The following is a 13,843-nucleotide window of genomic DNA, read 5'->3' as shown; positions in this document are numbered from 1 at the left end:
GGATCTGTGTGTGATTTTTAGTTATTCCCAAAATATAAAAAAAATGTTATAAGAAAAGTCTTGGGTAGCTAATTATGAAGAGATAATAAATGCGGTTAGTGCTGAGCTCAAGAAGCTGCAAAACCTCGATTTTTGGGACTGTTGAAGATTTACAGATTAAAAAAAATATATTGATATTTATGGCGATTATGTGGAGAAGATAAAAATAATGAAGGTTGAATATAAAAAATAAAATAAAACGTATCCTTTTTTCAATCCAATTTACCGAACGTTTGTTAGTCCCCCGTATCTGCTTGCGACAATAGAAAGAGATCTAGTCTGTATTTGAAAGGCCAGGTCAAGAAAGACTTTGCTTTTTATCTTTGCTGTTGTAGCGGCATATTCATTCCACAAAGCTACCACAGGCGAATGCCCCTTGGCCGGGCATGAATCAGGTTAGTTTCGATAACGCAATTGCCGTGGTTGTATTGGAGTGTTCCTATCCGAGCACGCGCCGATTGCGTAGTGCAATAAAATGAAAAAGAATTTTAGTTCCTGAGGTCTTCTAACATTTTTCTGATAGGTTATGGAAGATAACAAGACACGTGAGCGGATCCACGCCAAGTGATCCAAGTAGTTTGGACGTTGTCGTCAAGCTTCTCAAATTTCCTTTTATAATTTTTTATGATAACACATACATTTTAAACAAATATTTACAAATCGTACATTTGAATTACTAAAATCGACGCTCTGTGAAAAGTGTGTATCGCGCGCTCAGGCCAACTTATGGTATAAATAATCGTCCTACCGGACGCTATTCGGCAAACTATCGGCCAAATTGAGAATAATTTTACATTATTGGATGATACTTTACCGATTAGACCACGTCCAACCCGAAGTGAAGAGAATATTCCGGTTGTAAGTGCCAGTTTTGCCAAAAACCTGGAGGAATCGATTCGACGCCGATCTCGAAAACTTGGCCTCTCTTATGGCACTACATGGGCAATTTTACGCAAAGATCTTAGTTCGAAAGTATAAAAAATTCAGCTAGTCCAAGATTTAAAGTCGGCCAATCTTCTAAAGCGTCATAATTTCAGTTGTTGGGCTCTTGATAAACTGACCGAAGATCCGTATTTGGGACCCAAATTTTGGTCAGCGATGAGGCTAATTTTTGACTCAATAGTTGCGTCATTAAGCAAATTTGCCGTATTTGGGCTGAAAAGGAACCCGAAGCCATTCAAGAACAGCCATTACATCCTCTGAAAACAACCGTTAGGCTGCACCATATGGGTTGGAGGATTCATGGGTCCATATTTATTCAAAGACGAGGCAGGCGCCAATGTAACTGTGAATGGCGAACGCTTTCGCGCCATGATAAACGACTTTTTGGTACCGGAAATTGAAACTCCACAACATTTGGTTCCAAAAAGATGGTGCTAGTTGCCATACATCCCATGAAACAATGGATTTACTGCGTCGTCGTTTAGGTAAGCAATTCATCTCTCGTCTCAGACCAGTGGATTGGCCACCAAGATCGTGTGATATCACACCTTTGCACTCTTATTTGTGGGGGTATGTAAGGTCTAAACGCTTTGTGGATATGCCAGCCTCGATTGAGGCATTAGAGGGTAACATTACTGAAGTTATACATGAGATACCAACTGAAGTCCTCCACCGAGTCATTCAAAGTTGGTGTTTACGGTTGGCCAAATTACGGCGCAGTTGCGGGCAACATTTGAAAGGGATTATCTCTGCACAAAAATAATAAAGATTGCCCAATGAATTTAAAATCCGATACCTCTAAATTGATCACCCTTTACAATACTTGCATGAACATTTATGCAGTACTATGCATGCACTTTAAGTACCCATTATTCTTATCATTCAGACAACTCACAGAAACCTGTGAAATGCTATTACAAAATATATTTTAGCCATCAACAATGTAAAAAACTCATGCGAATTCAAATTAAAGGTGTTTTGGATAATCGGTTCAATTTACAAAAAAAAGAATTCAAATATTAGAAGTTATATATATTAATATAATAAAAAGCAGTGCCTCCATCATCACCTCTACCCGTTTCTCTCCCATAAGGTTTTCCTTCACCCGCCGCTGACCGATTAACGCACGCTTTTCTATACCATTGCAAAAATTTTACAATTTTCTTTTCACTTTTTCTCGCTTGAAAAATTTAACAGGTAATCAATAAAATCAACTTGGAAGCCATAGAAATTGCGAATTTGCAAAATTGCGCGTGTGTGTAAATGCCCCAAATAAATGCGAGGTTCAGCGTAAGTTCCCGTAACGAAGCGACGTAGAAAAATTCAAAATTTAGTTGGCTAAAACTAAGTGGCGCAGCTGGAACTTTTTCGCAACAATTAGTGGCCTGCAAGGGCTGCGAATTTGTTGAGCGAAAACCAAATTAAACATAGAACAACACAATTTTAATTGTCAAAGAAGTGAAGGATTAAATTCCAAACCAAATATAATGAAGCCCAAGAAAGGCGCATTTGTCAACTCCTCGTCGGGTTACGGCAAATCGAGGAACAGCTATCGCAATAATGCGGGAAAGCAGGAGGAGACCGACGCCAAGTTGGAAGAGAAGTTGAAGGCAGATAAGGCCAAAGAGTTGCACGCGGAGCACGATTTGAACTCCGGTTTTGGTGATTACTTGCGTTCACCGGAAGGTACGCATATCCTACTTTTGACACAAATACTTTTTGCCAAGTAAAGATAACAAACGGAATGAGCTTTTGAAGAAAACAAATAAATTTACAGAAAAAATTAGACAAGAAACTAACAAACATATTTTTAAAAGGCAAGTATTTGTTTAGGGCGAAGAATAAAAATAAAAATACGGAAGTAAAGACTATAAAAAAATTGAGCTGAAAGTAAACAAATTTAAATTTAATTTAAAACACTTAGAAGCGATATTAATTGAATTTGCGTAAAATAAAATAAAAGCAGCAAAAAAAAGTAAAAAAAAACATGAACTTAATATTGAAATTTTGGTAAAATTGGTTTAAACAAAAAATACACCCTTGCAAGCTATTAACAAAAAAAAAAATTAAAAATGAAAAAAGTGACGTAAGCCGCCATTAAGGCTAGAGTTCATATACAAGTATGCATGTGTGTATGTATAAATGAAAGTTTGTAGGTGTGTTGAGTAAATTATTTTATTTTTTTTATTCTTCCAAAGAATATATAATATCTTACAGACTACTTAGATTAATTAAAGTTTTTTTATAACTTTTACTTAAAATAACGTAAGTCAAGGTGAATTGAAAATATTTCTGTGCCAGATATTTATTTTAATGATTCCAATTCGGAATGAATTGTGGAACAACATTAAGACGCACGCCGCAAATACGAGGAGGAGCTCGGCCAAACACCCAAAAAGGGTGTACGCGCCTATTGGGGGACATCAGAATTCGTTTTAGAGGTATGGTTCCTTCGGCAAAGTTTCTCATTTTGATCCCTAGAATATGATTTTCACAAAGCAATGGGCGATTTTTTTGCCTCCTCACAAATCGACCCGGCCTAATATATATATATATATATAATTCGGAATGAAGTATTAAAAGACTTGAATTCTAGAATTTCCAGAACAATAAGACATTACACACTTGACTATTTAATAAAAATATTAATTTAGTCATTTTCAAAAACAAAAAAGTTATAAAAAAAAAATTCAAACCATATCTAACTAAACCTTCATAAGCAAATAAAGGGGGTTCCAAGTGAGACTTAACAATTTTGTATTTAAAAACAAATTTTATTTATGATCTGGCCATGCCGAAATGCCATACAGTTTTAACATAAAGTTCTCAAACGATCCACGTTTGGAAATTATTGAGCTTCTGAGTCGGTGGTCGCAACTCTAAGTTGTCTACGTCGGTCGTAATCAAACTCTCACCAGACAAGCTGTACGTGCTGTTGTGGAAAAATTCGTGTCAACATCTTCATTTATTTCTGTTCCTGTGCCAGTAACACAACTCACGGATCGAAGGACCGAAAATAAGACAGTCACAAATGCTTCAAGCTAGAACTCCATATCATGAGTTCCAGACGTTGTGGCTCTCAGTGCTTTAAGGAGCTCAGCGCTTATCTTCTAGTTCCAAATGAATCAAATCTTTTTATTTATTTATTTATTAACAATGGGTCGATTCTACGGAATCCACAGAATTTGGGAGCCTCTTAGACCATATTGCATCGAATTTTAGGCTACACCATTACTACATCAATACATAGCGGATCTTTCAAAATACGCGCCTAATGTTGGTTTAAAGCAAAACATCTACATATATAAGTTTAGATTCTTGTAGGTTGCACTATTTTTATTCAAAATACGGTTCTTAACAATTATATTCGAAAAAAATGGTATCATTTAAATGTCCACTCTTAGCACGCCTAGGCGCTGTCATACGGGAATAATTAAAATGTTACATACATTATCGCGCTGAGTTCAGCAATCTCGATCTGAATGTTGTGTATCAGCTCAGGAATCATTGTTAACTCACATAGACTTTACTTTTCAAAAAACCACAGCCTCGTCTGCCAGTTCTTTCAGGCGCTAAACTATGGGGCAACGCCAGCCGAAATCCTTAAAAGGGGGTATAAACAAAAGAGGTTTAGAAAATAACCCTCTCCAAGGATAAAGGCCATTGCAGATTGCGTAGTTTGCAGACTGCGTTTGTTCACCAACCTTTGAATTGTCGACTCTTTCGGACGACTATTTCCAACAAAAAAGTCACGAATTTTTTCTTAAAGATCGACCATTTTCATAATAAGTTTCAATAATTGTAATAAGTCATTCTGGCGTGTAAAATTTCATATCTGCCCTCTTGACAAATGTCAAAGATGGCATAAAAAAGGTACAGTCAAGGAACTATTTACTACTGACATCTAGGCGGGCGTCACTTTTGACAGACCCTTTATCTATAAAAAACTCGGCCTTATAATACATATGCACATATATTATATACCTACGTCCCGCCCGGGATGACGGAAATTGAGAAGAAGAAGAAGGAGAAGATTATATACACATAGAAAATTTGATTTAGTCTCTTAATTCGATTAAGTTCAGTGACTATCCGTCCATCCAGGGTAGTCGCTGTCAAAGAGACAGTTGACTGGTTTCTCTTGAGTGTAATACCTGTGAAATATCTCTATATTTATTCAGATAAGAGAGCGACCATAAAAGATAACTGAAAGTGCATGGGAAATTAGACGGGGAATTCCCAAATACCTTTTTCGTAGTTTCTAAATAATTCCTATACGTTGATTTGGGTATCAGAGCGCAGTGAAATGCAGGTTAATAAACTAATAGGACTATGAATAAGTTCGTGCGGTTTTTTTTCGAAATTTGAAACTTTATTGACGTAAAATGGTTACAAATTTAATATTCAAAATATTGTCCATCGCTTACTACTACTTTTTCCCATCTTTCTGGCAATTCACGGATTCCCTTTGTGAAAAATTCGGTCGGTTTTGCCGCAATCCACGAATCGATCCATTTTTTGACTTCATCGTAATTACGGAAGTGCTGGTCAGCCAGGCCATGTTGCATCGATCGGAAGAGATAGTAATCGGATGGCGCAAGGTCTGGACTATACGGCGGGTGGGGTAGGACATCCCATTTGAGCGTTTCTAAGTATGTTTTGACCACTTGTGCAACATGTGGCCGAGCATTGTCATGTTGCAAAATAACTTTGTCGTGTCTATCGGCGTATTGCGGCCGTTTTTCTCGCAGTGCTCGGCTCAAACGCATCAATTGTCGTCGGTAGACATCCCCCGTAATCGTTTCATTCGGTTTCAGTAGCTCATAATACACAACACCCAGCTGGTCCCACCAGATACACAGCATAACCTTCAGGCCATGAATATTCTGCGCCGACGTCGATGTTGAAGCATGGCCAGGGTATCCATACGTTGCCCGACGTTTTGGATTGTCGTAATGGACCCACTTTTCATCGCCAGTCACAATTCGATGCAAAAAACCCTTTCTTTTGTGCCGTTGAAGCAGTTGTTCGCATGCCATAAAACGGCGTTCAACGTCTCTTGGCTTCAATTCATACGGCACCCAATGGCCTACCTTTCGGATCATTCCCATGGCTTTTAAACGTTTGGAAATGGTTGATTGATCAACTCCCAAAGTTTTTGCAACCTCTTCTTGCGTTTGAGCCGGATCTTGATCGAGCAATTCCTCCAATTCGGTATCCATGAACTTTGGCGGCGCACCCTCGCGTTCTTCGTCTTCCAAGCCAAAATCACCACTTTTAAAGCGTGCAAACCACTTCTGGCACGTTCGCTCAGATAGAGCATGCTCACCATAAACTTCCACCAAGATACGATGACTTTCGGCTGCTTTTTTCTTCATATTAAAATAATGAAGAAGAATTCCCCGCAAAAACACATTATTTGGCACGAAATTCGACATTTTCAAGTGTGGTAAAAATATTGTTGTTTACGCTTCAAATAAAAAACTTATACTGACGTTTGTGCCTTACGACAGTAGCTCTCCAATGAATGTTTGGAAATGTGGATCGATGGAATAATAATCAAGTTACGCCATCTGTTGTAAAACCGCACGAACTTATAAATAGACCTATTAGTTACACTCACCACCCTCGTAGTGATTGCACATAACTAGAAGAGTGTGGGGGGTCCTTTAACTGTTTAACAACTATACCTGCTTGCTGTCTCAGGACTGGCAGGTCCTCTCATCAAAGGCTGTACGAAAAAGAAAACATGCAAAGTAATAATTTTATTCTAGTCAGGAATGCACAATCGAAAGAGTTCCCGAGTATAGTAAAGACGCAATTTTCGACATTAAGCCACCATTAATGTCGCCGTCCAGACATAGACCGATAGAAATTCTTCTTCTTCTTAATTGGCGCGATAACTGCTTACGCGATTTTGGCCGTGCTAACCGACGCCAATTGGACTCACCAAGTGAAGCCAAGTCCTTCTTCACCTGATCTTTCCAACGCAGAGGAGGCCTTCCTCTTCCACTGCTACCACCAGCTGGTACCGCACCGAATATTTTCAAAGCCGGAGCGTTTGCATCCATTCGGACGACATGACCCAGCCAACGTAGCCACTGGATCTTTATTCGCTGCGCTATGTCTATGTCGTCATAAAGCTCATCGTCTGCGATATTCGCCGTTGCCAACGTGCAAAGGTCCAAAAATCTTACGCAGAATCTTTCTCTCGAACACTCCAAGCGTCGCTTCATCGGATGTTGTCATCGTCCAAGCTTCTGCGCCATACGTTAGGACGGGCATGATGAGAGTCTTGTAGAGTGTTAGTTTTGTTCGTCGAGAGAGGACTTTACTGCTCAGTTGCCTACTTAGTCCAAAGTAGCACTTGTTGGCAAGAGAGATTCTACGTTGAATTTCAAGGCTGACATTGTTATCGGTGTTAATAAACGAAGTCTTTTACAACCTCGAAATTATAACTGTCAACAGTGACGAGGGTGCCGGTACGCGAGTGCGCCGACTAATTGTTTGAAGACAGGAGGTACTTCGTTTTGTCCTCGTTCACCACGAGACTCATTCGCTTTGCCTCTTTATGCAGTTTGGAGAAGGCAGAACCAACAGCGCGGTTGTTAAGGCCGATGATGTCGATATCATCGGCATACGCCAACAATTGTACGCTCTTATAAAAAATTGTGCCTGAGCGATTAAGTTCTGCGGCTCGTACGATGCTCTCCATCATCAGGTTAAAGAAGTCACACGACAGCGAGTCACCCTGTCTGAAACCTCGTTTGGTATCAAACGGCTCGGAGAGGTCCTTTCCAATTCTGACGGTGCTGCTGGTGTTGAGCAACGTCATCTTGCAAGCCGTATTAGTTTTGTGGCGATACCAAATTCAGACATCGCGGCATACAGATAACTCCCTTTCGTACTGTCGAATGCAGCTTTGAAATCGACGAAAAGATGGTGTGTGTCGATTCTCCTTTCATGGGTCTTTTCCAAGATTTGGCGTATTGTAAATATTTGGTCGATGGTAGACTTTCCAGGTCTAAAGCCACACTGATAAGGTCCAATCAGTTGGTTGACGGTGGGCTTCAGCCTTTCACACAATACTCTCGCTAGAACCTTATAGGCGATATTTAGAAGACTAATTCCGCGGTAATTGGCACAGATTGTAGGATTGGGCAGAGCACACTTAAATTCCAATCGGCAGGCATGCTTTCAAGCCACCATATTTTGCATAGAAGCTGATGCATGCACCTTACCAGCTCCTCGCCGCCATGTTTGAATAGCTCAGCCGACAGTCCGTCGGCGCCCGCGGCTTTGTTGTTCTTTAGCCACGTTATCGCTATTCATCAGTCCCTCTACTTATTAGCATCTTTGTGTGACCCCTTCTATCACAACCGACTGGATTTCTGTAATAAGAAGAATGTAGGACAGCAGAATATCGTTTTTAGTATTGTCATGAAATTAGAATTTCTTTAGAATTGAGGTAATAAATCTCCAACTTTGAGATCCAACAGATAATCTCTCTTGCCAACCAGTGCTACTTTGAACTAAGTAGACAATTTAGTGGTAAAGTCCTCTCCCTACGCATAAAACTAACTCTACAAGGCCCTCATCATGCCCGTTCTGTCGCATGGCGCAGAAGTTTGGACAATGACAACATCCGATGAGGCGTCCTTTGGAGTGTTTGCGAGAAAGATTATCTGGAAGATTTTTGTACCTTTGTACGTTAGCAACGGCGAGTATTGCAGGCTATGGAACAATGAGGTGTATGACATGGACATAGCGCAGCGATCATGTTGTCCGATTTGATACAAATGCTCCGGCTCTGAAAATATTCGATACGCCGATACGCCGGTTAGCATGAGAAAGAAACAACTGGCGCACTTTGTTGAACTCGACTAAAGTTGCTTATGCGGTTATCGCGCCAATCAAGAAGAAGAAGAGTGGAATTATTTAGTTGGATCACAGACTTTTCAGCTAAGACTGAGGGGAAGCCCTTGAACGTGTACCCAATGTCCAGCATTTTGGTATAGTTTTGAGATATCAGTAGACGGTTGTAGAATTTAGGCCTTAGTCTACATCATCTATCCCTTAATTTCTGGAGGGATTCGTGAATTTCCAGCTATATTTTCGAAGAAAAATAGTTCATTGAAACCACTAGCGCACAACGCGTACCAAACGCTAATACGAAAGGAATAATAAAGGCGTGTATGTATGTAAGATGTATATTTTGTTAGCAAAACCATTTTGAGTTTCTTGGATGTAAGTAATGAGATTTCGAAGTTGCCGTTGGTTTGAAAGCTTCAATTCTTTTTCTGACTGAATTTTGGAAGGCTGAAGGACCAAACTCTTCCGCAAAATACGTCATGTGTTAATTGCAAAAACATCCAAGGGCTGTTAGCGCTGCTCAGTTGAAAAATTTTGATCTTCCTTTTGCGGCAGCTGTCCGAAGTTTGAGGTTGAATCAACTCAGCAGCTTCTCTCAAGTGTTCTGCTCTTGTTGAATTAAGATCTAGGCAAATTGGCTTTCACTATTGTGCTACGCCTGCGGAAATAGCAGGTTGACTTTCATCTGTAGTACCAGAGAAAGTTGATTTCAAGGAAAAGCTTCAGCAATGAATGGTCAGGTTAAATGTCAAATGTTAAAAAAAGAACACGAGAAACTGGCTAGGACTGAACTTTCTTCATAAACCAACGTTCTCTTATAGGGCAAAGTGACTAGGTTAGGTTGGGTGAAGTGGCTGTGCTTCGACGCACTTAGGCCAGTTAGACGCCCTTGTGATACCACTGGAACTATCCTATCTTTACTCTACATTGTCCTCTCTTAACCATTGGGTGAATTTTGAAAAGCTGGCTTTACTAGCTAGTTGAAGATTCGCAATATTTGTAATGTTGTCCCGAAAAGCGAGACCGAATAATCTCAACCGTCTTTTACATAGAGCCATGAACCCACATATAAGGTGTTCAACTGTCTCTTCCTCTTCTATATCCTGACAGCTTCTACGATAGACATTGGATAGTGCCCCTAATCTACTGGTGTGCATTCCCATTAAACAGTGCCCAGATAGGACACCTACTACGGTTCTTAGATCCTTCCTACTTTATTTATGTAAGTATACTCTTAGTGCGACCCATTCTCCATTCCGGCCACGTTTGTCTACTGGTAGCGCAGGATTTTAACTGTTTCTAGTTGGAATTTGGCAAAAGTAATGATGTGTCTGTCTACTAAAAGTTGACATGTTGCTAAGGGAATGGGCATGTCGACCTTGTCGTGACTAATTTAGAGCGAAGTGGCTAACACAGCCGTAAATAGTCACGTACGACCCTTCACTTCCATTATCTATAGCTCTTTTATTCTTTTCTTTTTCGCATTGTAAGAGAAATTAGTTTTAATAATAGATAACCTTGTGCGTGATCAAAGCCTTTGTTTTCAACTGTTAAAGTTTTGCTATCGGCTCCGGAGCGCCCGAACGCCCTTTGTTAATTATTGAATAACTCGAAGAGGATTTGTCTGATTCACTTCAAATTTTCACACAATATTTTTAAGATATTATAAAAGGGGTTTCAGTAAGAGCGCTTCAACTTTTGAAATTTTTTGAATAAAACACAAACGGTTTGACTTTTTTAACTAATTTGTTTTTTTATTATCGAGTTTGAACATATACATTTAAGTATGAAATTCGATTTCTTTTGCATGACCACCGCGTGCACGTTTTACGAAGTCCAATCGTTGAACCCAATTTTCGACCACTCTTTTGCATAAATCGGCCGAAATTCCAGCAATTTCGCGTTCAATATTGGCTCTGAGTTCACAGGCTTGTTACTGTGACTTCACATAACCCCAAAACGGGACGGCTTGCTAAATGGACCGTAAAATGACCGTAATGCTCTTAAAGTAGCAGCAACAGAACGATTATTTTCATAAAAATTTGCACGATTTGCAATCGTTGCTCAAGTGTGTAGCGTTCCATGATGAAATGTATACTAATGAAGTTTACAAATGACAAGCGAAAAATAAAAATTATTGCGTCATTTGCCCTCCCTATCGGCAAAAAGTTGAAGCGCACCTATTAAAAACCCTATACTTCCAGAAAATGAAAACAAAAATCAATTTTTTTTTTAATTCTGACTACCCCTAACCCCTTAAAACACAACACTACTCAAGGTGAATCTATTAAAGATGGTATGGGTAGACCAGCTGATTAGTTTTTTTTTTCGCCGGGTACTTTTAGATGTCAGCATAAAATGAAATGATGAAAAACAGTCCCATTCGCACTTCTAGCTCCAACTGCATGTCGGCTGTGCAACATAGTTCGTCCTTTTATTTTTCTTTTTCATTTTTATTCTGTTTCGTCTTGACATTTCTAATGTACAAAACGTTGTTGTTGGTCTAGTGCCACCACCTTTAATGAATGCGCTTTCACACTACTAGAACATAATCTCAAACTTAAAAGATCCCCAACATGTTTTTATTCATATATGGTATTTTTGTTCTCTTCTCTCTTTCCAGCTGTGGAGATAATGAAGCTATTTGTTTTTGCCAATACCATCATGCTAATTGTTACAATGGCTTGGCCGAATTTGAAAGAGCACTACTACATGTTGAGGGAATGGTTGGAGACTTGGCAAGTGGCGCAGTAATTTGAGTAAATAACCACTATAAAGTAGAAGAAACAGAAACAGAAAATAATGAATATAATCAAAATAAATAAATATATATACATATTCGTACAAGCTTAAAGAGAGCAGTAAGAAACATACATACATATATCAAAAAATACTAAGTGTCTATCCATATTTAATAAGTTTCAAAATGGTCGGCCCCTTCATGCAAGGAGTGCTGCTCATGGGCATCATCTATTGGTACACCAGGGGGATGCTCTCATTAATCAACGACTACTATCGCACGGAAATTCAGCGTAAAATGCAAATCAACGAACCGTTGAATGAATCGAGCGATTTTATTAGCGTCGATCAGATTGTCGAACATCGTTTGGGAAGGAGCGAGGAGCAGCAAGAGCAAGCAATTGAGCGTACACCACCACCAATGATGGAATTAAAAGATCCTGGCGGAGATGAAAGGCTAGAGAGAAAATCGAAAGCCTGCGTGAGAAATTTATTAGCGCGTGAGGGTGTGTGCCTGCGCGAGAAGCGCTTAGAAGAATTGTATAGAATAGTTAAACGGCCAAAAAATATTTGTTTGATAAGTGAGAATATGTTAGCGGCGGCGAAATAAGGTTACCACAATATATAAGAATATTCAAGAAATTACAACAATACAAATATTATATACGCAAATATTGAGCGTATTGAAAACAAGAAAATGTATTTTAAGTATGAAAAAAAGAAAAAAATTTAACAAACTATTCGAGTTATAATCAATATATGAAATATCTATACTCCATATGTAATCACAAATACTCACACAGTTGCAGTTATGTGCGCTGAACATATTTACTCAAACTACTTAACAATATTATATGTTGGAATATAAAAAGAAACAGTTATATGCGTATACCCCTTCTCTAACACATACCCTCGTACTATGACCAGAAATTTAAATACTGGCACATATAATATCTTATAAAAAACTAAAAAACTATGCAGTGGATGCAGTGGTATAAAATGCAAATTTTCAATATGAAATGAGTTACCTATCACATATATACAAAAAAAAAAAAGAAAAAAAAATATGATGTTTAAATGAAAATCTTTAATAAATATAAAATAAACAAATACATAAATAAAATAAATTAATTACTCATATATGTATACGTAGTTTAGATCAGTGAGCCTGGTATGAATATCAGCTTAAATGAAGCAAGCAGCTTTAATAAAAATTCAGTATCCTGTGTAATTTTCTTCGAAATATTTGTGTCGTTGTTGTGAGTTATATACATACATACGTAGGGTTTGTATGCGAGGTGGCGCAAAATTAATCATCCGATTTTTTTTTAAATAACTTTTCTAATAAATTAAAAAGAGGAGCAAAACTGTAGGTTTGTGGAGCAATATCAAGACGCACACCACAAATAGGAGGAGGAGCTTGGCCAAACACCCAATAAAGTGTGTAAGCCCCAATTTTTGTTGCATCCTTATTCACTCCGCTCGGAATCATGGGGCCTCAACAAGACTCTTTCATCGTACACGGTTCTGAGCTGTTTTTTTTGCGCTGTCCCATGTGAGGTCGACAACTGCTGCTCGCGCAACATCGACCTTCTCCAAGTAATTTTTGGCCAACCGCCACCTTTACTACCTTGCGGGTTCCAGTCCAATGCTATTCACGTGCTGCTATCTGGTGATTTTCTAAGCGTGTGACTTATCCATCGCTACTTTCTGCGTTTGACTTGCTATAGGATGGGTTCCACTTTCGTTGATCTCCACAGCACGTCATTGTTAATGGTGTTCAGCTCCAAAATATTTTACAGATGATGCGGAAGCATTTTTTGACGAAAGATTGGAGCTTCTGTGGGAGGCAGATGCAATCGACGAAGTCCAGGCCCTGAAGATGTCTGGTGAAACTTCATACGATGCCTCTTTTGTGCAGGACTCATAACGTCGACTAGGACGATGGCGAAGAGAAGGGACAACAGGAGGTAACCTGGCCTTACACCTGCGTTGGTGGTGAATGGCGTGGTCGCTGATGTTGCCGTTGTGAAGCACTGCCAGTTCGGAATTCTCGTAAGGACCCTGATGAGGCGGATTACCTTAGCGGGACCAGTTGGAAACACCAAGTGAAGCCAAGTTATTCTCCATCTGATCTTTCCAATGCAGAGAAGGTCTTTCTCTTCCTATGCTGCCACCAGCTGGTACCGCATCGAATAATTTTAAAACCGGAGCATTTGTAGCCATTGGACGACATGACCCAGCCAACAAA

General features: G+C 39.2%; 2 protein-coding genes across 2 annotated transcripts; both read left to right on the top strand.

The window, feature by feature from the left end:
- Nucleotides 1–2,301: 2,301 nt before the first annotated feature.
- LOC128866109 (uncharacterized) lies at nucleotides 2,302–11,611 on the top strand. Its single transcript, XM_054106611.1, has 2 exons — nucleotides 2,302–2,667; nucleotides 11,477–11,611. Exons 1-2 carry the CDS (start codon nucleotides 2,469–2,471, stop codon nucleotides 11,605–11,607), a joined length of 330 nt encoding a protein of 109 aa, XP_053962586.1. The 5' UTR covers nucleotides 2,302–2,468; the 3' UTR covers nucleotides 11,608–11,611.
- Nucleotides 11,612–11,779: 168 nt separating this feature from the next.
- LOC128866099 (uncharacterized) lies at nucleotides 11,780–12,835 on the top strand. The gene has a single exon (XM_054106601.1). The coding sequence runs from the start codon at nucleotides 11,780–11,782 to the stop codon at nucleotides 12,200–12,202; it is 423 nt and encodes a 140-aa protein (XP_053962576.1). The 3' UTR covers nucleotides 12,203–12,835.
- The last annotated feature ends 1,008 nt before the right edge of the window (nucleotides 12,836–13,843 follow it).

Source organism: Anastrepha ludens, chromosome 2 (assembly GCF_028408465.1).
Source record: "Anastrepha ludens isolate Willacy chromosome 2, idAnaLude1.1, whole genome shotgun sequence".
NCBI classification, from domain to species: domain Eukaryota; kingdom Metazoa; phylum Arthropoda; class Insecta; order Diptera; family Tephritidae; genus Anastrepha; species Anastrepha ludens.
The sequence above is the reverse complement of the archived record's forward strand: the minus strand, read 5'-3'. Positions and strand labels throughout refer to the sequence as shown.